This window comes from Salvia splendens, chromosome 21 (genome assembly GCF_004379255.2).
Source record: "Salvia splendens isolate huo1 chromosome 21, SspV2, whole genome shotgun sequence".
Classification (NCBI taxonomy): domain Eukaryota; kingdom Viridiplantae; phylum Streptophyta; class Magnoliopsida; order Lamiales; family Lamiaceae; genus Salvia; species Salvia splendens.
This window is the reverse complement of record NC_056052.1, coordinates 8,263,202-8,287,875: the sequence shown is the minus strand read 5'-3', so window position 1 is coordinate 8,287,875 and position 24,674 is coordinate 8,263,202. Positions and strand designations below refer to the sequence as shown.

At 36.9% G+C, this 24,674-nt stretch overlaps 3 protein-coding genes across 3 annotated transcripts; 1 reads left to right on the top strand and 2 right to left on the bottom strand.

The window, feature by feature from the left end:
• On the bottom strand, window positions 1-2,515 carry LOC121784159 (WUSCHEL-related homeobox 9-like). Its single transcript, XM_042182336.1, has 4 exons — window positions 2,398-2,515; window positions 1,692-2,297; window positions 889-1,064; window positions 1-6 (listed from the first exon to the last, which is right to left on the bottom strand). Exons 1-4 carry the CDS (start codon window positions 2,513-2,515, stop codon window positions 1-3), a joined length of 906 nt encoding a protein of 301 aa, XP_042038270.1.
• Window positions 2,516-7,286: 4,771 nt separating this feature from the next.
• LOC121785126 (rac-like GTP-binding protein RAC13) lies at window positions 7,287-9,246 on the bottom strand. Its single transcript, XM_042183495.1, has 7 exons — window positions 9,106-9,246; window positions 8,903-8,990; window positions 8,443-8,552; window positions 8,108-8,171; window positions 7,953-8,017; window positions 7,759-7,824; window positions 7,287-7,668 (listed from the first exon to the last, which is right to left on the bottom strand). The coding sequence occupies exons 1-7, from the start codon at window positions 9,202-9,204 to the stop codon at window positions 7,570-7,572; spliced, it is 591 nt and encodes a 196-aa protein (XP_042039429.1). The 5' UTR covers window positions 9,205-9,246; the 3' UTR covers window positions 7,287-7,569.
• A 7,710-nt stretch (window positions 9,247-16,956) lies between these two features.
• LOC121784158 (GDSL esterase/lipase At5g45960-like) lies at window positions 16,957-18,644 on the top strand. Its single transcript, XM_042182335.1, has 4 exons — window positions 16,957-17,170; window positions 17,253-17,383; window positions 18,129-18,273; window positions 18,421-18,644. The coding sequence occupies exons 1-4, from the start codon at window positions 16,957-16,959 to the stop codon at window positions 18,642-18,644; spliced, it is 714 nt and encodes a 237-aa protein (XP_042038269.1).
• Window positions 18,645-24,674: the final 6,030 nt, after the last annotated feature.

Below are 24,674 nucleotides of genomic sequence, written 5' to 3'. Positions count from 1 at the left end.
CTAAAACTGATAACAAAAATAAAAATATCAACTCATGATAGGGAATTTGTGTTAAATTCTCTAAATTCTGTCCCACATCGACTTGGTAAAGATCTCATCTAATCTATATAAGTGTGGATAACCCTCCCCCTTATGAGGCCTTTTAAGGGGTGAGTGGCCCATTTCTAATAATTTGCAAAACTAAATCGAATTTTAGATTGGGAGACACATTATATTCACAAAAACTAATTAAAGACCCTTTTCTTGGACATCTTATATGCCATCTATTTGTTTGTATCAATTAACAATGTTGAAGCTTAACCAATTTGAGGTTCCATACACAATTGGCACGAGCTAGGGAGTAACTAACGCTAACACAAAATTAAGAAAACTATAATTTACTATACATCCAACCAAAAATAATTAATAAAAACATACTCAATTTAAGAAAGATTTTACCATACATCCACCATCGATTTTGCATCATGAGAAAGTGGCCATAAAGGAACCACAGAGCCTAATTAATGTTCGGAATTAAATTAAAAAAGAAAAAAACCCCTCATCTGTTACAAAATGTGACAGTCAACTAGTAGTTCCCTCCTTTTCAATTCCTCAACATTCTTCTAAATCTGTGGAAAATAATTCAAATTAATGCTCTTCCAACACATTGTATAATGAAAAAAAAAATGAACTGAGGGCAAAATATATCCAAAAAACAAACACCCAAGAAAAATAAGCTAATTAGAGACTTTTAACAATATTCCAATCACTTTTTTTTCCATCTCTCTTATTTTACCAATCGTGCATTAAAATTCGTGTCGTTCAAAATAATCTCTATTTTTATAGGACGAAGGGGTAAAATATAAAACACGATTATTAGTAGATGAATCGAGAGGAATGAAAATGTACCAAATCAATGGTCCTGTGGTCTGGAGGCGGCGCAGGTGACCGGAGGAGGTAGTAGAAACCACCATGCTGGAGGGGCTGCCGGGTCACGCCCCATTCGTCTGTAGGAACCGGCTGCCCCAAGGCTTGTATCAAAACGACATTGTTTCCAAATGTTTCCCTAACATTAAAGGGTACTCCTGTTGCAACATCAAAACAGACATCGTTGATAAAAACCATGGATTTGGGGGGCGTCGGTTCCACTAAACCTGGGCCACAAGATGAGGAATCGACGTCAGTTGTTTTTGTTGTACTGACAATTGTCATAATGCACGAGTTGTGAGATATTGTCATAATGCACGAGTTGTGAGGGACAATTGGCATGAATCATGGAATAAATTCGAAAATATTTTGTTTTTATTTCCTAGATTTGATTAGAGAATTCTATTTATTCTACCAAATGTAGCATCCTAAGATACACTAAAGTTGGTTCATGCTCGCTACTGTTGATCCATTCCATATTGAGAACGTGGAAGTTGGAAGAATATATAGATACTTTACAATCTTAATTAGTTTGGGGTCTTTTAGAAACGACTGAAATGAACTCTGTGATATCAAACTAATGTATAGTTTACAATCCTAGGTAATTTGATTATATAGAAATGACTAGCATGTCTATTTAGTCAACTCAAAACTCCATTTATTATCATTGGTTTCAACAAATGTAGCATTCACTCACAAAAGCTGGTCCATGCCTAATAAAAACCCTATTCCTAAACCCAAAGTTACAATTAGTATAAGAAAACAAACATATAGATCAAAATTACCTTGAGAAATTGGGTATGGAGCACTGAGATCCTCAACGGCATAGCCAAGTTTCGACTTCTGATGGTCGTCTTTCCTCGTACGGCCATGGCCCACCGGCATTAGACCATCGAGCAAAGCATCGGAGCAATCCCCAACCTTTGGAGACAAATCAGGAAAGCAAATTCCGTGAGCCGAACTCTCCTGCCCGGAAAACAGCAACGGCTCGGGTCCAAACTGGCTCGGGCCGGGCAGAAACGGCTGATTCACCGACGCGGTCGGAGAATTGAGCAGATCAATGAAAGTAGAGGAGGTGAGAGGTAAGGGCTTCTCGCTTGAATTGCAGCAGCTAGGAGCGGACTTATCAGACGACGACGACGAGAGGCAAGGGCGGGGCGTGGCGGTTTGGAGGTGGCGGAGCTTGTGCTTGCTCCTCGATTTCCGGTTTTGGAACCAATAGAAGACGTTAGCGTCGCCTACGTTGCCGAATTCTTGGAGCTGAGCCCTAATTCGCCTGATCTCGTCTCGGGGTGGATTCACCGTGCCCGAGTTGAAGATCCCTTCGAGGATCCGGATTTGCTCCGGCCTAGGGTTCCACCGCGGTTTTGGGTCGGGGCTTCTTTCCTCGTCTGTTGGACACAATTTTCAAATTGAAGTTTGTCAATGAATGAAAGTTTTTTTTCTTGACCTAATTTTAACTTGACCTAATTTTTTAGTAAAAGTGTGTACCTTGTGTGTAGGGATTTCCTGTTAGGTGATGATGATCATGGTGGGATTGATTAGGGCTGGAGTTGGAAGTGGGCTTGGATTTGAACAAGCTAGGCCAGTGTCTGTTTGAAGAAGACATGATGATTGTATTGATAGATGCCACCAATATTTTTCACTCTTTTGCATTTGAACGTAGAAACATTTCTACTCTTTTGCACAACTCAACTTCACTCACAATGAGAGAGAGAGAGAGGGTTTTGATGAGTTTGTGTAAACATTTTTTTGATTTATATTTGTGTGCAATTTCCAAAGGGAGGGGCTTCGACTTAGGGTTTTTTTGGGAAATAAAAAATAAGTAAGAGATGAGATAACATAAAATAAATATTATTGTAATGTGAAGAGGTTGTTGCAAGGAATAAATGGTGGGGTTGAGATTCAAGAAGGTGGCACGTAGGGTTCCAGGGAAGCGGTGAGGATAGAGACGAACACCCATTTCTATTACTTTTCTACTTTTATTTTTAGATTCACCTTTGATTAAGGATGGACAAGTCTCACTCGACTATTTTATTCTACTTTTTTTTGTTAGATTTACTTTTAATTAAGGATGGACAAGTCCCACTTGACCACACCGATTAGAATGTTTTTTCTACTTTTATATGTTTGCGAAGAATTTACCTACATTTAGGTTGTATAGACAAATCTATCCTTAATGGTGAATACATCTTCGAAAAAAAGAAGCAATTAAGGTAGATTAGATTAATTCGAAATTAAATATGATGAATTCGTTTCCTTTGTTGTCAAACTTTAACTTTCAATGGTTCTTGGTATTGAAAGAATTAATGACGCCTTCTGACTCCTGAAAAAATGCATTATTTAAGGCAAATTTAGTTGTGAAAAGTTGGAAGGCCTTTGTACATTTGACTAGAAACATAGGATAAATATTATTGTCTCAAATAATTGAATCCAAAATTAATCATGCGCATTAGTTATTGTGTTTATTGCTAATGAAAATGAAATACAACTCATTTAAAAATGTTTTCAAGTAAGATTCGAATCATCTTAGGTATGTACATGGGGCATTTTTTGGCAAATAAGCCTAAATTAAATGCCACATTACCGTGGATTTGAATAAGAGACCTTTGGTCTCAGTCATTAACCACTTTACTATTAGCTACATTTGATATGGTTCATGTGTGACTAATTGAATGATGATTATTTTGTTGGAATAAAGTGAATGATGATCTATATTTTTGACAACCCGTAGAAATAGAATCCTTTCATGTCGCACTCTGTTAATTAAATTCAATAAATTCCCAACTTAAAAATAGAACTAATGTACTTTGTAATATCTCAAATAAACGATAATCAACTTCCATATCTATGTCAGCTTTTCGTTTTCTGCAGCTTCTGTTTTTACCAATTTGTCTGCAACAAATATGTTGCATATGGGTTTGGTCAAAGGCTTTTGACAGTTGTTAAATTTATAACATGAGTTAATTTTTCACAAGGACAATTTAATTCACGCTTTTCCTATTTTCATTTACGTACAATACTAAAATTTATGGAATGAGGTTCAATATTTGGATTCATTTGTTCATTATTTGAGTCTTAATCTAGGTATCAATTTGTTTTTTATATAAATTTGTTTCTACTTAATTTAAAATTTTATATTTAAATTAAATTTTATGGAGTACTATTTATTAAGAGTTTATTGCATCAAATTAAGCTATACAGTACTTTTCTATAATACCTTTGTTAATTAAAATGATTACTAGAGTTTGATAAATATAAAAATAGAAAATAAGTATATAATTTTTTAATAATAAAGTAGCTCCTCCATTTCTCGCGGAATTTTTTGACACTAAGTTTAAGAAATTGATATTTATTATGTTAAGTAAATAGATAAAAAAAAACTAAGAGAGGGATAAAAATAGAGAGAATAGAGTTGAAGTGAATAAAGTATAAAGAATAAAGTAAGAAAGAGTAAAATAAGAATGAGAAAAAGTGTTTATTATTAGTACTATATATGAAAATGACTAAACTATGAGGAACTTTTGAAAATGAAAAAAAATGACTCATGACTAAACTACGAGAAAATTTCGAAAATGAAAAAAATTACTCAACAATGATGGAATTGAGAGTATCAGTTATGACCTGTTATACTAGTATAATATATTTTGTTTTCATAATAAACATGATTGATGTAATTAATTAGTGGGTGAGACGTGGGACATTGAAATTCACTCGAGATCTTGCACTAACATTTACTAAGATTGAAATTTGGTAGAAATAGTTATATTAATTCAGAGTCATAGTCTCAGTCCACGCTGACCTCAAAAATTTTTGTCTTCAAAGAATATTTAATCTATTTTATAAATTAAAGTGTCTATACTCTATAGATAAGGTCATCATAACAGTTAATTACTTTTCGTCGTACCTCTATTCATATTTTCGTATGTTTCACGGTGTTTTAGCATCACACCACTCCCTTTAATTTCAAATATTTATTTTTTTAATCATCAATTAACTTAAATAATTAAAAATAATATAATAAATAACAACATTACTCAATAAAAATCATTAAAATTATAAAATGAAATCTGTTGATATTTATAGAGTTTGAATTTTTGAATACATGTAAAAAAAAGGGTGATTAAATTATCTAGAATATACATTAATTATACACCAAAGATTACATAATTTAAATTACTATTTTTTTATTATTGCAGAAGCTACTTTAATGAAACACTAGTAGTAATAATTAATATGCATCCTGTTAAGAAACTTTACTATTGTGCTTACATAGTTACATTACATAGTAATGCGTATATATACAAAGCCAAATAAAAGCTTACTATGTGTAGAAACCAATGTTTTAAAAACCGGACCGGTCGGCGAACCGGCAAAACTAGTGGTTCATGGTTCAACCGGTCCAACCGGTTCAATCACTGGTCGAACCATTTTACTGTTGCAAATACATATAATTAAGTATACAATATACAAAATATATTAAATTTACATATAATTAATAATATATAAAAAATATTAACTTTATATTTTAGTTGTAACATAAATATTAAAATTTAGTAGTAAATGAATAAATTTCATAAATATTTTTGTTGGTAAATAAAAATAAATATATGATTCATTAGTTATTGTAGATAAAAAAATTTAATATTTTATATATAAATAGATAAATTTGATTGTAACTAAAAAAAGTGTATTGAACAAAATAATATTATACTATTAAGTAATAATTAAACATGAATAATTAGTTATTTTATGTAAAAATATTAATATCAATGGTTAGTGTATATAAATTAAATATATAGTACAAGAAAAATAATAATATTAAGTAATAATAAATTATATTTACATATAAAACATATTAAATTTATGTGTAATTACAAACTCATATATTGTAAAAATCTAGTGATTATTAAAACATAATTAAAAAATATATTATAATTAACAATTTCCTAAAATAATAAAAAATCAAAATAAATTATTATTTTATGTGGATTAAAAATATCATTTTTAGTGTATAAGAATAATTAATGTTCATATTACTTTAAAATTGTCATATGGTGGAGTGGTAAAAGTGTTGGTACATAGAGAAGAGGTCATGGGTTCAAGTCTTGCCAACATTAAATTTTGAAAAAGTATTTTGTTAAGTAAAAAACCGGTTTGACCGGGCGGAAAGTGGTTTCCGGTTCACGGTTTGACCGTCCGGTTTCGCGGTCAGTAGCGATTTAACATGTTGGCGGTTTCTAGGGGTGGACCGGATTGCTTGCCGGTTCGCAGTTGGACCGGTCAAACCGGCCGGTCCGGTCCGATTTTTAAAACAATGGTAGAAACAGATTCTTTGTAAAATATAGATAAATATCGTTTATAAAATGCAATAGTTATACAATGAGTTTTGCGCGAAATGCGCCAACAGCCTTCACTAATGCAAACGTGCTCTTAATAAATGCTATAAATGGGTCTAATTTAATGCAATAATTTTCTCCTATTTCTATATTCTTTTATTTTACTGTGCTTTTCTTTTTCCTTAATTTCGCCAAAAATTAGTAATCCACATTTACACTTGCTCCTTCCGACTATAGAATAAAGATTCCAGTGATCCAAATATATTGTCATATAATATGTCTAGCCAATTATAATTGCATAAATATTCTCTCTTCTTCGTGACCATTGAATTTTTACTCATCCGTGACTTACTTCAAGCACGGAGAGATGTAAATTTGAATCTATGTACTAACATACACTTGCCGACTTTTCTATACCTTCTCATATTCTATGTGGAATATAAAGCTTGTAGATTCGACTTTAAATAATCAACTCCATTAATCAATTTGTATGATTTGCATGCCATATAGCTAGAATTTGAAATTTGTGTCATGATCCGCAAAACACCGTCACATCCTTTATTACACATTTACACTAGTTAGTAATATATATTAATTCTTGGGAATTGAGGTTTTCATTTTTATTATAAGAATTATTAACATCACTGCAGATGTGATCAGACATATATTCATATACTAAGTAGCCTCCCCAATTTATTTATTGTAGGCACAAACTCATTTCCATTTAGAATTTTAGACTTCAAATATGTATATATGTTTGGTACCTCTGCCATGAAAATGGGAGTTAACAATTAGGTTGACTATAAACGGCATATTTTCTACAAACTTTAAACTATGATTAAGACCGTTACATTTCAAGATTTGATGTCAACGGATGTCAATAACGACAACAAAAAATGTCAAAACAACGTCAATCAGTTGATAATGTTGACGTTGTGTTGACATATCATGTTAACGTTAGTTGTCATCTATTGACATCAAATCTAGAAATCTGGCGGTTCAGATCATAATTTAGAGTTTGTACAATATATAGAGTTTGAATTTAATTACATCCCTACAAAAGGATTGATAAAGTATCCATATCTTTCTAACGTCACAAAATACAAGAATACAGATCATATGCTATTTATTTGTTTATTTGAATAAACGGTAACATAAATGTTTTAAACTGGCTTATCTTTCACCATTTTTTCAAATCTCCATAGCTTTCTAGGTAATTAATTAAGAGCCAAAATGTAGAAAATAAGAAACAAGAGAGTGTGAAGAAAGGGTGAAAGATAATAGCAAATAATATTAAGTTTTTGAGAAATTAATCTTGAATATATCAAAGGAATATGCATCCTCTCCATTGGTAAAGCTTTTTCTTCATTTTTGGAGGTCGCAGAACAACTTTTATTGCAGTATCAAACACGGCTTTCACATTCTGAAATTTAAATGCAAAAATATTTAAAATTTTATAATTAGCTAACCAACATAATAATAATAAGAATTAAGAAAATACTAATAATTTTACCTGTTGAGTTTTAGCACTACATTCAATATACGCCACAGCTCCAATAATCTTTCTCAGTTCTTCACCCTGCCCCACAGTAAAAAAAAAACCATGATATATTATTCACTAATTACTACTACTAATATTACTATTTTAAGCCAAAAATATTCTTTCAATATGAAAAAATATAGGAGAAGTATACATAAAAACCATACCTGCTCTCTTGTAATAGCTACTGCACCAGGATGATCAATAACATATTGTTTATCTTCTCTCAAATCTGCTTATGTAAATGAATAAAATCGTGAGTAATTCTGTCTATTAGTTGATCAAATTGATGAAGGACTAATCGTTTTTATTTGAACCTTACCCGATTTAGTTCCCACAAGAACTATTGGTATGTTCCGGGTGTAATGCCTTAGCTCGGGAACCCACTGCCATATTCACAAAAGATCATCCCGTGACAATATATCTTGGCCCGTATCCACAATGCTAAGAATATTACATTGTATTTCATTATGATTATCCATCTCATCTCTGCCACTGTAACTAATTTAAATCTAGACAAACTGCATTTTCGCTTATCGCATAATTTATCTCATTGCTATCTTGTCTAACAAACCGAACTTCATAACCATTGTGTATGAGTGCACGAATGAATTAAATAAAATAGGAGATATATATGATATTGAAGGAAGTGGAAACCTTCTTGTATATATTCTCGTAGCTGGCTTTGCTGGTTATAGAAAACGCTAGAAGAAACACATCAGCTCCTCTGTAACTTAGAGGCCTCAACCGATTATAATCTTCTTGCCCTAAGAATGAAATTAATTTCATAAATTATTACACCCGTAAAAATTAAATATGGGTGTAAATACTATATATATAGAGTTGTGATTTAATGAGAACCACATTATAATGACAACTGAGAACCATATTAGTTCGGTAATTTATTAATATCAGTTGACATCAAAGAATATATTAATTGCTGACTTTTAATAACACAAAACCTTATTTTTATTCATAAAGCAGCGAACTGATATTGAGTGTTTTGTGATGCCAACTGATATTAATGAATCAGCGAATTAATATGATCAATAGTCATTTTAATGTGGGTCTTAGAGGAATAGAACCCTAAGAATGTATTAAAATGAATTTGAATTACCAGCTGTGTCCCAGAGGCCTAGGTTAACTGTGCTCCCATCAACGATCACGTTAGCGCTAAAATTGTCGAAAACAGTTGGGACATAATCCTGCATAAGATCAAATATTTGATCCCAAATTACAATTATGATCATATGTTACACAAATGCGTAAAAATTTCATGTCGAAAATAAAATGAAATTCCAAAGTAATTTAATATCGTACCGTAGGGAAGGTATTGCTGGTGTAGGAAATGAGCATGCACGTTTTTCCCACGGCGCCATCTCCCACAGTCACGCACTTGATAAACCTAGCTGCACTCATCTTCTTTGTTAGAACTTATTTCTTTCACTAACCTAATTTTGATACTGCAATATATAGGCGTATTGATTTGATGTAAGAAATTCAGGGGCCAAATCTATAATTGTTGAGAATTTTGGAATTATTTAGCAACCTTGACAATGATAGGTGCATGACTTTTTGTTATCTTAAAATTGAAGGATATAAATGTTGTAGGAAAGTAGGTGTAGTGGTGACGGTTTGTTGGTTAAGTGTTGGAGAAGAAATGAAAAATTATGACCAGTTGCTTGATTTATAGCTAATGTACTATGATTATTGGGTTGTTAATGATTTAGGAAATTGGTGAAAGTTGGACTTTTAACTGTTTTGTTTTTTTGGCTGTCTGATTTAAGGAAATGATGATCTTGAAGTTTCATATCAAAATTAGGATGGTGTTCGTGCCACATTATAGTTTTTATGGTATATGTGGTGGTTAGAATTATATTGTAAAAATGGGCAATATTACACCAACTTGGCTACCAATTGTCACTATACATAGTGCTACTACTACTATTGGTATATAGATTAATTAGTCTTTATTAAACGCAGCATTGGCGGCAAAAAAATCCTTCACAAAATGCTACTCTTTCCACCCAATGAAAATAGAGACTTTGGATGATGATACGAATTTTAATGTAAAATTAGTAAAACAGAAGAGATGTAGAAAGAAAAATTGATTGAGTATTATTAGTGGAAAAACTTACCAAAAATAGAAATGGACTATTTTTGTGAGACTGACCAAAATAGAAAAGAAAGACTATTTTTATGGACGGAAAAAAGTAGTAGAACATGACAGTCCCATTGAAAGATTTAACCTTCATACAATAAAAAAGTCCCAAAACACATTCAACATCAAGTTCACCTCTCTTAGCTCTTACCCATCCCATCAACAAAAACATTATGCTTGGTCATCTTAGCATACAAGTGACATATTCCTAAACCCAGTAATATATACCGAAAGGAATTATATGCTCATCCATACTTGGAGTAATCATGAAGGGGTTATAAAAATATGCAAATTTAGGCTTATCATTGAAAGACCCAAGCACATAATTAATTTCTCATATCAACGAAGTCACAATCAATGGGATTGATCATCAAAGTTAATGGAAAATCTGAAACATAAGAGCTCATATCCTTCACTCCCAATTTCAACAATTCATGCTTAACGTGACATGTTCATTAAAAACAACTTCTTAATAGATATTGCCAATCAATACATCGAGTCTAGTGCAACAAGTTTCAAACGCATGCTTGATCAGACATTTTGTTAGAAATGTAATCATAGGAAAGAGTTAGAACACTTAAACAATTGGCAAGGACTGTCTCAACTTTCTCTTGATTCCACCGACGCAAGAAGACGAAAGATTAATGTTAGGTGTTTTTCAAAAAGCCTTGTACCATTTCTGAACTTCAACTTTTGTAGAGACTTCCATGTTGACATTCGTGTGCACTTCTTCCTTTTCAACTTTACGATGCACAACATTTCTTTGGTCAACAATTATAGCTCTCTCTCTCTCTGATCGGCATGCTCACATGCCTCGTGCCCATATGCTTCACACATGAGTCGTTGGATACTTCTTGAACTAGCTCGAGTCACATTCCTTGAAAGAGAACCATCCGGTAACAACTCTCGAGGCATCTTTGAGGAATAAGTAGCTAGGATTGGATCAACTTATGGACCTTTTGGTAGAAGGATAAAGTTTCCTAGAATCTTAGTTGGACCATAGTAGTTACATAAATTAAACCTAGAATCATTTGTGCTCATATCCTTCATTCCCAATTCAAACATTCATATGCTCAACACACAAGACATATTCGATGTGGTCCAAACAAGTTCTTGTTGAAAACGTGATAAATTTGAAAAGGCTGGGCCTTTGGCCTTTCTTCTCCAAATGCATTATGTGATGCCTTAATGCCACGACTCTTCATGTAGGCTCACATATCCTATAAATAGATGGAGTTTTGGGAGATGAGAACACACAACCAACAATCATTCTCTCTCTCTAGCTCAAGCATTCTAGTTCGCATCTTAGGAGCATCGCATTGCCCGGTTCTCGCCTCCAATTTAAGTTCGCCGGAGCCTACGAGTTTGAGGTGCTTCAACTCGATAGGAGGAAAGTCGTTTCATCTTTGGGGACATTACGCCAATCCGTGAGCACTAGCCGAGGCGTATTTCGTCTTGCGGAGAGAGGGTCACCTCGACTCGACTTGAAGAAGAATATAGTTTGCACCTTGTTCCTTTTATTGTATTTACTTTGTTTCATTTACCTTCCAGTTTTTGTGTTCTTTGTAATAGCAAGGGTTGCCCGTGTAAAGGCTGCAATATTTCCAACAATCGCAAGACGAAATAGTGTACTCTTGTTGAAATTATGTCGACCGATGCTGGAGGAAACATGAAATTCAAAGCTGGAATAAAGCAATGAACGGTCGCAATGTCGATGCGTTATGGAGTGGTTAATTCCTTGAGATCTATTCTCTTGAGAATGATGTTTATCGTTTGTCATTTGACAACAAGACCAATTTAGATTTGGTAGTAGTAATTGGGATGCATGGGTTGATGAATATACCAATGCACATTTGGTTCAATATAATTGTGTACTTATTGTTGGAAACAATACTGTACAAATTATTTGAACGCGTTGTTATAAATAACAAAGATCACGAGGTGATCCCAGTGGTCTCCGACGTGGACCATGGTAATAACCCAAATGAATAGTTTGTTGATACGGGTGCCACATGTCATGTGTGCTCCGAGAGAAGCGTTTTTTCTACTTACAAATCTGTTGGAGGTAGAAAAGTACGTATGGGAAACCAAGCCTCTTCCGAGGTGGTTGGTGTGGGTAATGTGTTCCTAAAATTAGGATCCGGAAAGGTTCTTACCCTCAAGGATGTGCTGCATATCCCAGACATCCGAAATAATTTGGTGTCAGGCTCACATCTAGTAAATCATGGATTTTCACTAGAATTTGAGTGTGAAAAGGTTATATTGACCAAGTATGAAAAGTTCATAGGTGAAGGTCACCTAGTGAATGGGCTTTTTGAGCTGAATGTTACGGTCATTCACCGTGGAAAAGGATTAAGAAATAAGGAAGATGACACATCCTCTTATTTGCTTGAGTGCTCTGATTTATGGCATAAAAGATTGGGACATGTAAATCTAAATGCTATAAAAAAGATTAGTAAATCTTAATTTACTAAAAGTAGATAAGTTTAACTCACAAGAAAAATGTGAAGTCTGTGTTGAAGCAAAAATGACCAAGCTACCGTTTCGCTCGGTAGAACGAAGCACAAAACCTCTAGAGTTAATCCATACAGACGTATGTGATTTAAAATTTGTGCAAACTAGAGGTGGTAAAAAGTACTTCATCACATTTATAGATGATTGCACAAGGTATTGTTACCTTTACTTGTTAAGAAGTAAAGATGAGGCAATTGAAGCGTTTAAAGACTTCAAAAATGAAGCCGAAAATCAACTTAATTGTCGAATTAAGTGTGTTCGAAGTGATAGAGGCGGTGAGTATGTAGCCCCGTTTGCAGAATTATGTCATGCAAGTGGTATAATTCACCAAACAACGGCTCCATATTCTCCCCAGTCAAATGGAGTTGCTGAACGAAAAAATCGAACACTTAAAGAGATGATGAATGCTCTGTTGATTAATTCTGGTTTATCCCAGAACATGTGGGGGGAGGCTGTGTTAACAGCGAATCATATCCTGAACAAAATTCCACTAAAAAATAGGGATGTGACTCCTTATGAGTTGTGGAAAGGGAAGAAACCTTCATATTCATACCTCAAAGTGTGGGGGTGTTTACCGAAGGTAGAAGTGCCACCTCCGAAACAAGTTGCAATATGCCCTAAAACAGTCTATTGCATCTTTATTGGCCATGCACTTAATAGTAGTGCCTATCGTTTCCTAGTCCATATGTCAGTTGTGCCTGGCGTGGCTGAAGGAACAACGATTGAGTCAAGGAATGCTATATTCTTTGAGAATGTTTACCCTTGCAAGAGGCAAGATGATCGTTCTAGTGAAAGAATGATGGATGTATCCACTAGTTCTAATCATCCAAAAAGGACGAGGTCAAGTCCTGAGGATGTTGAACCAAGACGTGGTAAAAGAGTTAAAGTTGCTAAAACATTTGGTCCCGACTTCCTAACTTTTATGTTGGATGACGAACCAAAGTCATTGGCGGAAGCTCTGTCTGGCCCAGACGCGGCTTGGTGGCAAGAAGCTATCAACAATGAAATTGAATCCATCATGAGAAATAACACTTGGGTGTTAGTAGACTTGCCTGAAGGCTGTAAGCCTTAAGGGTGCAAGTGGATTCTGAAAAGGAAATATAAGCCCGATGGTACTATAGATAAGTACAAAGCTCGCCTAGTGGTCCAAGGCTTTAAGCAGAAAGAAGGGTATGACTTTTTTTATACATATTCACCTATTATGAGAATCACTTCCATTCGGGTGCTTCTAGCGATTGCTGCTTTGCACAATCTTGAGATTCACCAAATGGATGTGAAAACTGCATTTCTGAATGGTGATCTGGAAGAAGAAATACATATGGAACAACCCGAAGGGTTTGTTGTGTCTGGGCAAGAGCGTAAAGTATGCAAACTGGTAAAGTCATTATATGGGTTGAAGCAAGCACTATTACAATGGCATTTGAAATTTGACAACGTGATGTTGGCAAATGGATTCACTATCAATGAGTGTGATAAGTGTGTTTACATTAAGAACACATATAACGGGTTTGTTATTGTGTGTCTGTATGTTGATGATATGTTGATAATGGGCAGCCATAGTGCCATTATTAACGAGACAAAAAACATGTTGAAAAGAAATTTCGATATGAAAGATATGGGTCCAGCTGATGTGATTCTCAGGATCAAAATATTGAGGACTAATGAGGGAATTGTCTTAACGCAATCTCATTATGTTGAGAAAATGCTTAAGAAATTCAACTCGTTTGATTGCAAGCCAGCAAAGACTCCTTTGGAGCTCAATGTCCATCTGAGCAAGAATATGGGTGATTCTGTTGCTCAAGAAGAGTATGCAAAGGTCATAGGAAGTTTGATGTTTATCACAAACTGTACTCGACTTGATCTTGCTTGTCCTGTAAACAAGTTGAGCCGATTTACGAGTAACCCGAGTAAGGAACATTGGAAAGCTCTGTGTGGAGTTTTGAGATACTTGAAGTATACTATTAACTTTGGGTTGCATTACACAAGATACCCCCAAGTACTTGAAGGGTACTATGATACAAATTGGATCTCTGATTCAAAAGACTCATTTTCGATAAGTGGGTATGTGTTCACTGTGGGGGGTGGTGTTGTTTCATGGAAATCAACGAAACAGACGTGTATTGCTCGTTCCACCATGGAATCTGAGTTTATCGCTTTGGATAAAGCAGGGGAAGAAGCCGAGTGGCTCAGAAATTTCCTAGAATGTATTCCATGTTGGAAGAAGCCAGTGCCAGCAGTATTGATACACTGTGATAGCAAAGCAGCTATAGGTAGAGCACAAAGTGGCTTTTATAATGGTAAGTCTCGACATATTCGTCGGCGACATAATACCGTAAGGCAGTTGATCACAAGTGGCATTATCTCAGTTGACTATGTAAAGTCAGTGGATAACTTAGCGGATCCGTTAACAAAAGGTTTAAACCGTGATCAAATGCATAAATTGCTAAAAGGAATGGGACTGGAAACCACATTTTAAAAGATGAGTATAGTGGTAACCCAACCATACGATTGGAGATCCCATGAGATTGGTTCAATGGGAAAACGAAGCTATACAAATCTAGCTGTAACACTCAGAAGATTTTAATCTTCGCCCATTCTTTAGAAAGCATTGAGTGTTGTAACATGCACGTGGTAAGAGGTTAAGTCTTTTGACTTTTAATGATTCTTGAAATCTCAAGGAGATGCAGTATGGCAGGATACTCATGAAAGAATCACCTATGTAAGTGAAAAGTGAGGCCGCTTCGTGTGTGTGAGTCACTTATGAATTCCAAAGAGGTGTTCCACAGCCGAAACGGACACAAACATGAGAACTAATGGAGTTGACACAATATTGTGTTGATGCTATTGACTAGGCATACACCAAGGAGGAATAGTTCAAGGCATCGCGTCCACTAGCCTGCCGGTATGTCCGATAATGTTAACTATGGAAGGTTCAAAATCACAAGTTATCTCTCCAAATACAGTATCGTTTCTCGAGAACTGAGCAAAGAGTCTGCATATATGCATTTGTGTCTGGTGTTGGTTTGAGCTTGCAGCGCTCTAACCAATGTGGGGGATTGTTGAAAACGTGATAAATTTGGAAAGGCTAGGCCTTTGGCATTTCTTCTCCAAATGCATTATGTGATGCCTTAATGCCATGACTCTTCATGTAGGCTCACATATCCTATAAATAGATGGAGTTTTGGGAGATGAGAACACATAACCAACAATCATTCTCTCTTCTCTCTAGCTCAAGCATTCTAGTTCGCATCTTAGGAGCATCGCATTGCTCGGTTCTCGCCTCCAATTCAAGTTCGCCGGAGCCTACGAGTTTGAGGTGCTTCAACTCGATAGGAGGAAAGTCGTTTCATCTTTGGGGATATTACGTCAATCCGTGAGCACTAGCCGGGGCGTATTTCGTCTTGCGGAGAGAGGGTCACCTCGACTCGACTTGAAGAAGAATATAGTTTGCATCTTGTTCCTTTTATTGTATTTACTTTGTTTCATTTACCTTCCAGTTTTTGTGTTCTTTGTAATAGCAATGGTTGTCCGTGTAAAGACTGCAATATTTCCAACAGTTCTAAATAGACATTACCAAGCAATATATCAAGCGCATACTTGATCAAACATTTGATAGAAATAGAATCATGGGAAAAAGGTAGAACACTAAACCTTTGGAAAAGAGTGTCTCAACTTGCCCCTTGATATCATTGTACCATGTCTAGTAGGAGCGCTCTTAACCCAAATTCGGTTTGATATTCATGCTTTCGAGTAGGGAAGATTAAGCGTAAGTCCACCTACGCTTATGCCTCTGATTCCCTTCATCACAAACTCATGAACACAAGAAGACAAATTAAACGTTAGTGTTGGTGAGATAAAAGGTGTCTTTCAAATGAAGGGTCAAGACTCAAGAGTAACTCTTGTCAAACTCTGTTCCTGAACCTGAAGAAGCGTGGGGATCATAAAACTTGTCTAATCATATATATTAGCAATATGATCAATACATGTGCCATTACATTACATAAGAAATCGAGAAGCTAAAAAAATCGTATATAAAAATTGTCCATTGTACCATTATTTTGTTTGTGCTCAATGTTTAGATTAGTTAACGTTAACATAGTAAATTAAAACTAAACGAAAATTAGTAAATAAGATACTTAGGCAGGAATATCATCATCTTTATTATATAATCAATGATCAAATAGAAACTGAAAATATGCTAGATTAAAACTAGAAAAAAAGATTTGATAAAAAAAAATGGAAAGTGAAGCGACTAAAAATGGCGCCTATTTTGGAGCGCCTTTGGTGCTCTAGAATGACGTTTAGGCGACAATTTAGTGTACCAACTTAAACACTTTAAATACTTCATATCAAACACACTAAATCACTAAAAAAACCAAAATTCACAATAAATCTACTCATTTTTTAATTATAAAAAATAATATAAATCCACAACAATGTGGTCTCCCTGCAAAATGCATGGTCTTTTAATTCTCGCCGTTCTTTATTTTCCGACGATGTTTCTGGCCGCCGGTAAAGGAAAACTGCACCGGCCGTTCAATAATACCGTTTCGGCGGTTTTCGTATTCGGTGATTCGACAGTTGATGTGGGCAACAACAACAACCTTATGACCATTTTGAAGAGCGATTTCCGGCCTTACGGAATAGATTTACCCAACAAAAAGCCGACGGGGAGATTTAGCAACGGCCGCCTCGTCACTGATTTTATAGGCAAGTTTTATTTTTGTAGTGTGCATGACATTTGTAAATAAATCTTTTTTAATTATTTGTACTTGTTTGAGAAAAATATCAGCTGCGTATGCTGGGATCAAAGAGTTTGTGCCGGCGTATTCGGATCTGCAGCTCTCGATCGAGGACCTAATGACGGGTGTCTCGTTCGCCTCCGGCGCCTCTGGATTCGACGAGAAAACCCCTAGCTCGTTTGTAAGTAGTGTACTACCTCTATCGCGAAAAATAGTTTGATTTTGCCATTTCTACAAAATTACTCCACTTTCAATTTTTGAGAACTTTTTCACCATTATATACCCTACTAATAAGATGAATCTCACTTTCTACTAACACTACTCCAACTACTTTTCTAATTTTTTTTCTTGATTTATCAATTTTGTATAAATATTTTTAGTGGATTGAGAGGGTATGATTTAATCAATCAAAAACATTTTTTTAAAATTTTGTGGAATATTAAATATAAAATTATTCTTATTCTGATGTAACTTTTAGTTATTTACATTTTCAATAATATTTAGGAATTTAATGACAAATTTCCATTAGTTTAGGTATAAATATTTTTATTGTGTGTGTGCAAAAATGTTGAATGAGTAGAAGAGATAGTATTGATATAGGAATATCCATATTCATATGAACATAGCTTATATTTGCATACACCTTTTTATCTACATTATTCAGTTGCGATGATTACTTGTTATTAAAGGCAATGACTAATTTTATCTCTTGTTCAAATGCGTTTTTCTCAAAAGCTCAGCCCATATAAATGTATCTTGGCTCACCTCCTTCTCACCTACCCCTTTGTCTAATTTAATCCTAGACAAATCCTATTGTGTTTTCATCCATATTATCTCTATGTTTTTTTTATCTAACGTACGAACCGAATACCACTTGTATCGACAACGACATTGTAGAGTTGAACGTGTGTTTATTAATTTTGCAGGGTGTGATCACTATGAAAAAACAAGTAGAAAATTTGAGAGAGTACACAACCAAGATTGCAAAGAAGATAGGAAAAAAGAAAACCAAAACTTTGATTGAAAAATCAGTATCTATAGTGAGCGCCGGATCTAATGACATATTTATTGGTTTGTATTCATCCATGTTTAGAACGGATGAAAGCGTCGAACTTTTCTTCAACAAAATGGTAGAACATATAACAAAAATTGTTTTTACATCAATTTTCCTAATTCTAGTCTAATCTTGGATTTTTGTGTTGAATCTTTTGCATGAAGGATCTAAGGGGGTGAGGAATGTGGCGGTGGTGGGGTTGTCGCAAGTCGGATGCGCGCCAGCCGTCGTCACTCTAAACCCCGGTGATGGTGGCATGTTCGAACGCAAGTGCAACGACTCTATGTCGGCAGGCCCGGTCCTGAGTTTTTATTGGCCCGGGGCGGAACTAAAAGAGGGGCCCCATAGCATGTGGGCTCTTGTTTCTTGCTTGGACCTGGCCCAGTAGCATGTATATACTCATGTATGTATTTGGATTTTGGAGGCCCCAACGTTTTGGGGGCCCGGGGCGGGGGCACTGCTCGACCCCCCCAGGGCCGGGCCTGTCGGCCGATGCCATGAAATTCAATAACAAGTTCGTGAAAGCAATCGAAGAAATTAAATCGGACAAATTCAAATCTTTTATGTCACCCATGGTTGAAATGGTCAAGGACCCTCGCAAGTATGGTGAGTATGATTAATTAATTAATTAGCATGTTAAATTTTTTACTTAATTAGCACAACTTTTACAAGTAACATATAAATTGATTACTTTTAATATCACAAAATCCCTACTGATAATTAAGACATATTGACTCGGAAACTTCTGTGATGTCAATTGATACGGTTCTCAATTCTCATTTTAATGACAGTTCTTAATGGAATAAGACTCTAGAGTAATACATGCATACCTTTGCAAAAGATAGTATCTAAGAGGGTGTTCGGTTTGCAAGATTGTATCTGAGATTAAATATGTAAATGTATTATAATTGTGCAGGATTCGAGAATATCGATAGGGGTTGTTGCGGAAGAAGTGGATTATTGGAAATGACATTGTTGTGCAATCCGGCGAGTTATATTTGCCCTGACCGATCGAAATAATGTTGATACCATTTTTACCTTCTTGCGGAATAAAATATTTGCTGAGCTTTTTATTGGTGTAAATTATTTTCATTTGTGTTAGCGGTGCAATGCACAGACTCATTTTAGTTTCTTCACACGGATTTTACATTGTCAATTAATCAACTGAAATAAAAAATATATATTATTACATGAACTTTTAAACTTTGAAAATGTAAATAAATCAATTTAAAATTAAAATATATGTTGGTTAAAATGTTTTTTTCTCTACACTAAAGAGGGCAATCGCACTTTAACAACATATATAGATCAATATTAAAACACCATCAATATGAAATAACTAATGCCAAAATTATAGTGTTCAAAATGCTAAAATCATGACAATAGAAAAATAAAATGATGAACCACACGACAAATAAATAAAATTTAGATATACTATTTTTATTATTTTTAATTTTTAAGAAAAATATAATGTGCAAAAGGTATGTAGATAACAAGTAGTAATACACCTTGCTTTTAAAAAAAATTATTAATATATACATTGATATATATTTAGCTAGTATCATGAACATGCTTTTTATAGCAATTATTATCATTATTATTATTGTTGTTGTTGTTGTTAATATTAAATATCATGAATATATATCTAAAATTATATAATTATATATAAGTAATAATAGTGATTGTAATTTTAAATTTTATATTTCAATTCACGAAATACTATAATAAAATTAAGTTAATTATACCCCGAGTCCCAAGTGATTCAAGAGTGATGGGGTGCGTACTAAACAAGCCCGACAGCAATGACGGCCCATCAGCCCAAAGCCCAAGGAAGAGTATGAGTTCGGCATTACCAAAGAGTTCGGCCTCAGCCTACAGCTCGGTAAAAGCCGACCAATCAAGCTCTGCGAGTTCGGCATTACCAAAGAGTTCGGCCTCAGCCTACAGCTCGGTAAAAGCCAACCAAGCTCTGCTCTCAGGTCGGCATCAAGCTCTACTCTCAGATCGGCAACCAAAGCAGTTCGGTCTCAGTTTTCGACCGAACAAGGAGTTAGTGGACCCATGCAGGATTTCCACAACTTCCAACACACCCACTACCACGTGGCGTCAACTCAGGCCACGATCTTAGGCCATGACCTACACGACCTCCACGACCTAGAGTGATGATGTAAGCCACGATCTTAGTTCAATGTATAAATAGAACTTAGATCTGATAGAAAGGGGTTAGAAGCTCTCTAGAGAAAAATACCATATAGCAAGTCTGTGTTGTAAGCTGTAATTCCAGATCAAGCAATACAAACCTGCCCCCATTTCTCCCCGTGGACGTAGATTTACCTCAGTAAATCGAACCACGTAAAATTCTCTGTGTCGTGATCTGTATTTTCCTGCATTCACTAACATCAACAATTCGCGGACTCATCACTGGCGCCGTCTGTGGGAAACAGAGAACCAAATTTGTGATAAAGCGAATTTTTGACCATTTTTTCAACCCAAAAAATGCATACCAGATCGCAGAGTACCCGTATTCCTGCCCGTGAGAACCAGGAGGAAGCCAATCCACCCCATAGGTCTGGAAAACAGCCTAGGGATAAATCCACCACCAGTTCTCATGGCGGAGGAACAAGCCGCTCCAAAAGCCGTCACACCGAGTCTTCCCAGCAGCCCGATTTGAACGAGGCTGTCAAGCTGTTTTTGGCTGAAAAGCAGGAGGAATTCTTAACCTTCCTGCAGAGAAGCCAAAAGCAGCCGGAGGCGAAAACGGCGGATTCTCCCTCTCCCTCCATACGAGACAGTCACTACCGCAGTAGTGTCATGTCTTCCAGAAGAAAGAATCCTCGGTACCGGAATCACAGGAGAACTCCATCTCCTCCATACCGAAGAAATGTCGGGTTCGCCATGTACGGAGCATTGAGGACTCCGTTCTCGGACGATATTACCCGAACTTCCCTACCACAGAACTACCGAACTCCGTCGATAACCTATGACGGACTCGTGGATCCTCATGATTTCTTGGGACGCTATCAATATAACATGGCGAACCAGGGTCTCAACGAGGTCCACATGTGCAAGCTGTTTCCCGAACTGCTTATCGGGAACGCAAGAAGGTGGTTCGATAGCCTCCCCCAAGGCAGCATTAGATCCTACCGAGATCTAATGGATGCTTTCCACAGGAGGTTCTTTCAGAAAGCGGAAGCCCGGATTACTTCGGCTCAGCTGCTTTCTATACGTCAAGGTCGCGACGAAAAGATCAGCGACTTCCTGACGAGATTCCATAAGGAATGCCTACAAGTAGATAATCTCAATGATCTACTTGTCATTTCGGCATTCCAAAATGGAATCCTGCCCGGAGCTCTCTACAGAAAGCTTGTGGAATGCAGTCCGCAAACAGCTCAAGAGATGTGGGACATTGCGGACAAGTTTTCTCGTGCCGATGAGGCAGACCGTCGAAAACGGTCTTTAGACAGCTCATCTAGAGAAGACAAAAAGAAGCCCGATCATAGCGATCAGAGGCTTCCTCGCCGAACACCTTCCCCACCAAAGGAGAGATAGCGGTCATCCGAGGTGATCGAAAAAAGAGCAAGTGTGTTCGCAGATTGCGCTTAAAAGTGCCGAGCAATCAGTTCGGCACCATCAAGCATAGCAATCACAGCAGCCGGAGTCAGAGGCAGGCGGAATGACCGAAGTCACACCGGAGCCGAACTCGATGGTGTACGGCACTGAAGCCGTGATTCCGGTTTAGATTGGCATACCCAGTCCCCGAACTCAATTTCTCCTCAGAAATGAATAGTGACGGACTGAGAGCCGAACTAGATCTTGCCGAAGAAAGAAGAGAATTGGCCTGCATAAAAGCAGCCAAGTACAAGGAGCAAGTAGCCCGGTATTATAACCAAAGGGTGAAGAAGCTGCAATTTCAAGTGGGAGATCTCGTCTTGAGAAACAACGAAGTAAGCCGAGCAGAAAAGCTGGGCGAACTCGAACCCACATGGGAAGGTCCATATCGAGTGTCAGAAGTCCTCGGCAAAGGGTCTTACAAATTGACTCACGTGTCAAGAGCACAAGTACCCCGAACATGGTACGTTTCCAACCTCAAAAAGTTCCATTTGTAAGAGACAGTCCGGTCAATGTGCTTTCTTTGGTTTGCTTGGTCTTTATTTGTCTCTGTGCGTTTTGTCTGTGTGTTTTGTCTGTTTCGGTGCGTGTCGTCTCTTACAAATGTTACTGAGGTATCTTGTTCTTCGAAGGCTGATCCCCTTCTTAGAACATATATAAGCCAACGATTGTGAGTCAAAGCTTCTACAGAAGATACAAGACCACAATTCAGCTTAAACAAGCAGTTCGTCTGAAACGAGCTGCAACAAGCCAACGATTGTGAGTCAAAGCTTCTACAGAAGATACAAGACCACAATTCAGCTTAAACAAGCAGTTCGTCTGAAACGAGCTGCAATAAGCCAACGATTGTGAAGTCCAAGCTTCTAAAGAGGATACAAGACCACAATTCGGCTTAAAAATCAAGCACTTCGTCTGAAACGAACTGCAACGAAAGTCCGATTCTCGCGATAAAACTTGCCTGAATTAGGACAAGGGAAAGTCCGATCCACGCGATAAACCTCGCCGAATTAGGACGACCAAGTTCGGTCAAAGAAGTTTACCTCATAAGACCGAGGACGACCATGTCTAGTCAAAGAGGTTTACTGCATAAGACCACTTCGGTTAACTGGGAAAGTCCGATCCACGCGATAAAACTCGCCGAATTAGGACAAGGGAAAGTTCAATCCCGGCGACAAAAATCGCCAAATTAGAACACAAGACGAGTCCGGTCAAAGATGTTTATTTCATCAGACCAAAGACGAGTCCGGTCAAAGATGTTTATTTCATCAGACCAAAGACGAGTCCGGTCAAAGATGTTTATTTCATCAGACCAAAGACGAGTCCGGTCAAAGATGTTTATTTCATCAGACCAAAGACGAGTCCGGTCAAAGATGTTTATTTCATCAGACCAAAGACGAGTCCGGTCAAAGATATTTATTTCATCAGACCAAAGACGAGTCCGGTCAAAGATGTTTATTTCATCAGACCAAAGACGAGTCCGGTCAAAGATGTTTATTTCATCAGACCAAAGACGAGTCCGGTCAAAGATGTTTATTTCATCAGACCAAAGACGAGTCCGGTCAAAGATATTTATTTCATCAGACCAAAGACGAGTCCGGTCAAAGATGTTTATTTCATCAGACCAAAGACGAGTCCGGTCAAAGATGTTTATTTCATCAGACCAAAGACAAGTCCGGTCAAAGAAGTCTACTTCATAAGACCGAGGACAAGTACGATGAAATTTTTTCGCTAAGCTGTAAATACACAGTGTTAGAAGCGAAAACAAAAACAAAATTTCATTTTCAAATCTTGTTCGGCACACAACTCCGCTACCCTACAAGATGGCGTTACGCTATTACAAAGGACTATTCTACTGTCCAGGGTTGCTAAAGTTGAGCCATCTATTCACAAAATCCTCGTGAAGCTGAGTTCGGGCGTTCCAGGCAGCTGCAGAATAAGCAGGTCGACGAGATGCTCTAATCGACCTGCCACCTCTTCTCTGAGCCCGGGAAGCCCTAGCACCTCGGCGGCGAAGAGTCTCTTCACGAAGCATTTGCCGATCTTGCTCACTCATAACCACAGCTCCTCTGCGAACTTCAGTCCGTCCTCGACTTGACGTCTCCGGTTGTCCCTGAGTTCGTTGCTGACTTGGAGTAGGGTTTTGAGCAAGTGAATCAGAGGTTTGAGCTGGAGTACTAGCATCTGTTGGCGGGAAATGCCGGAGGAATCTCTCAATTGAGGGACGCCGGGCAAGAACTATGTCGTACCGAGAGGCCCAGCGCCGCAATGATGTCACGACTTGTTGGCAAGCCGAGCTCTCCAGCGCATTGTTCCTCCGGAGTACATTATATTCCTCCCACAGTTCGTCAACTCGACTCTGAACATCTGATATGGTCATTCCCCCGCGCACACGGATGTAATCCTCGTACGCAGTCCTCTCAGCAATGGTCGTATTCAGCTCGGCCTCCAGATCATTCTTATCGGACTCTAAGTCCTTATTATCGGCATCCAGCTTCACTAAACGAGCCAGAAGCTCGTCATTCTTCGTCTGATCGGCTATAGCTCTTTTCTCAGCTTCGTCTAAAGCCGAAGAGTACAGCCGTTTCCAGTGAAGTATCTCCATCTCCTTGAGTACAAAGCAGCTATATTAGTTCGGCAGCTGTACCGAGCAGATAGTAAAAAACAACAGGAATAAAGGCGAGTACGAAAAGCTATACGAAGACAAGTGTAGAGAATTTTTCATTCACAAGGAAAATTTTTTACACTAAGAGGGCTTCAAGGCCACCGTACAAGGAAGAAACTAGACTAAGAGAAGGGAGACGAAATCATA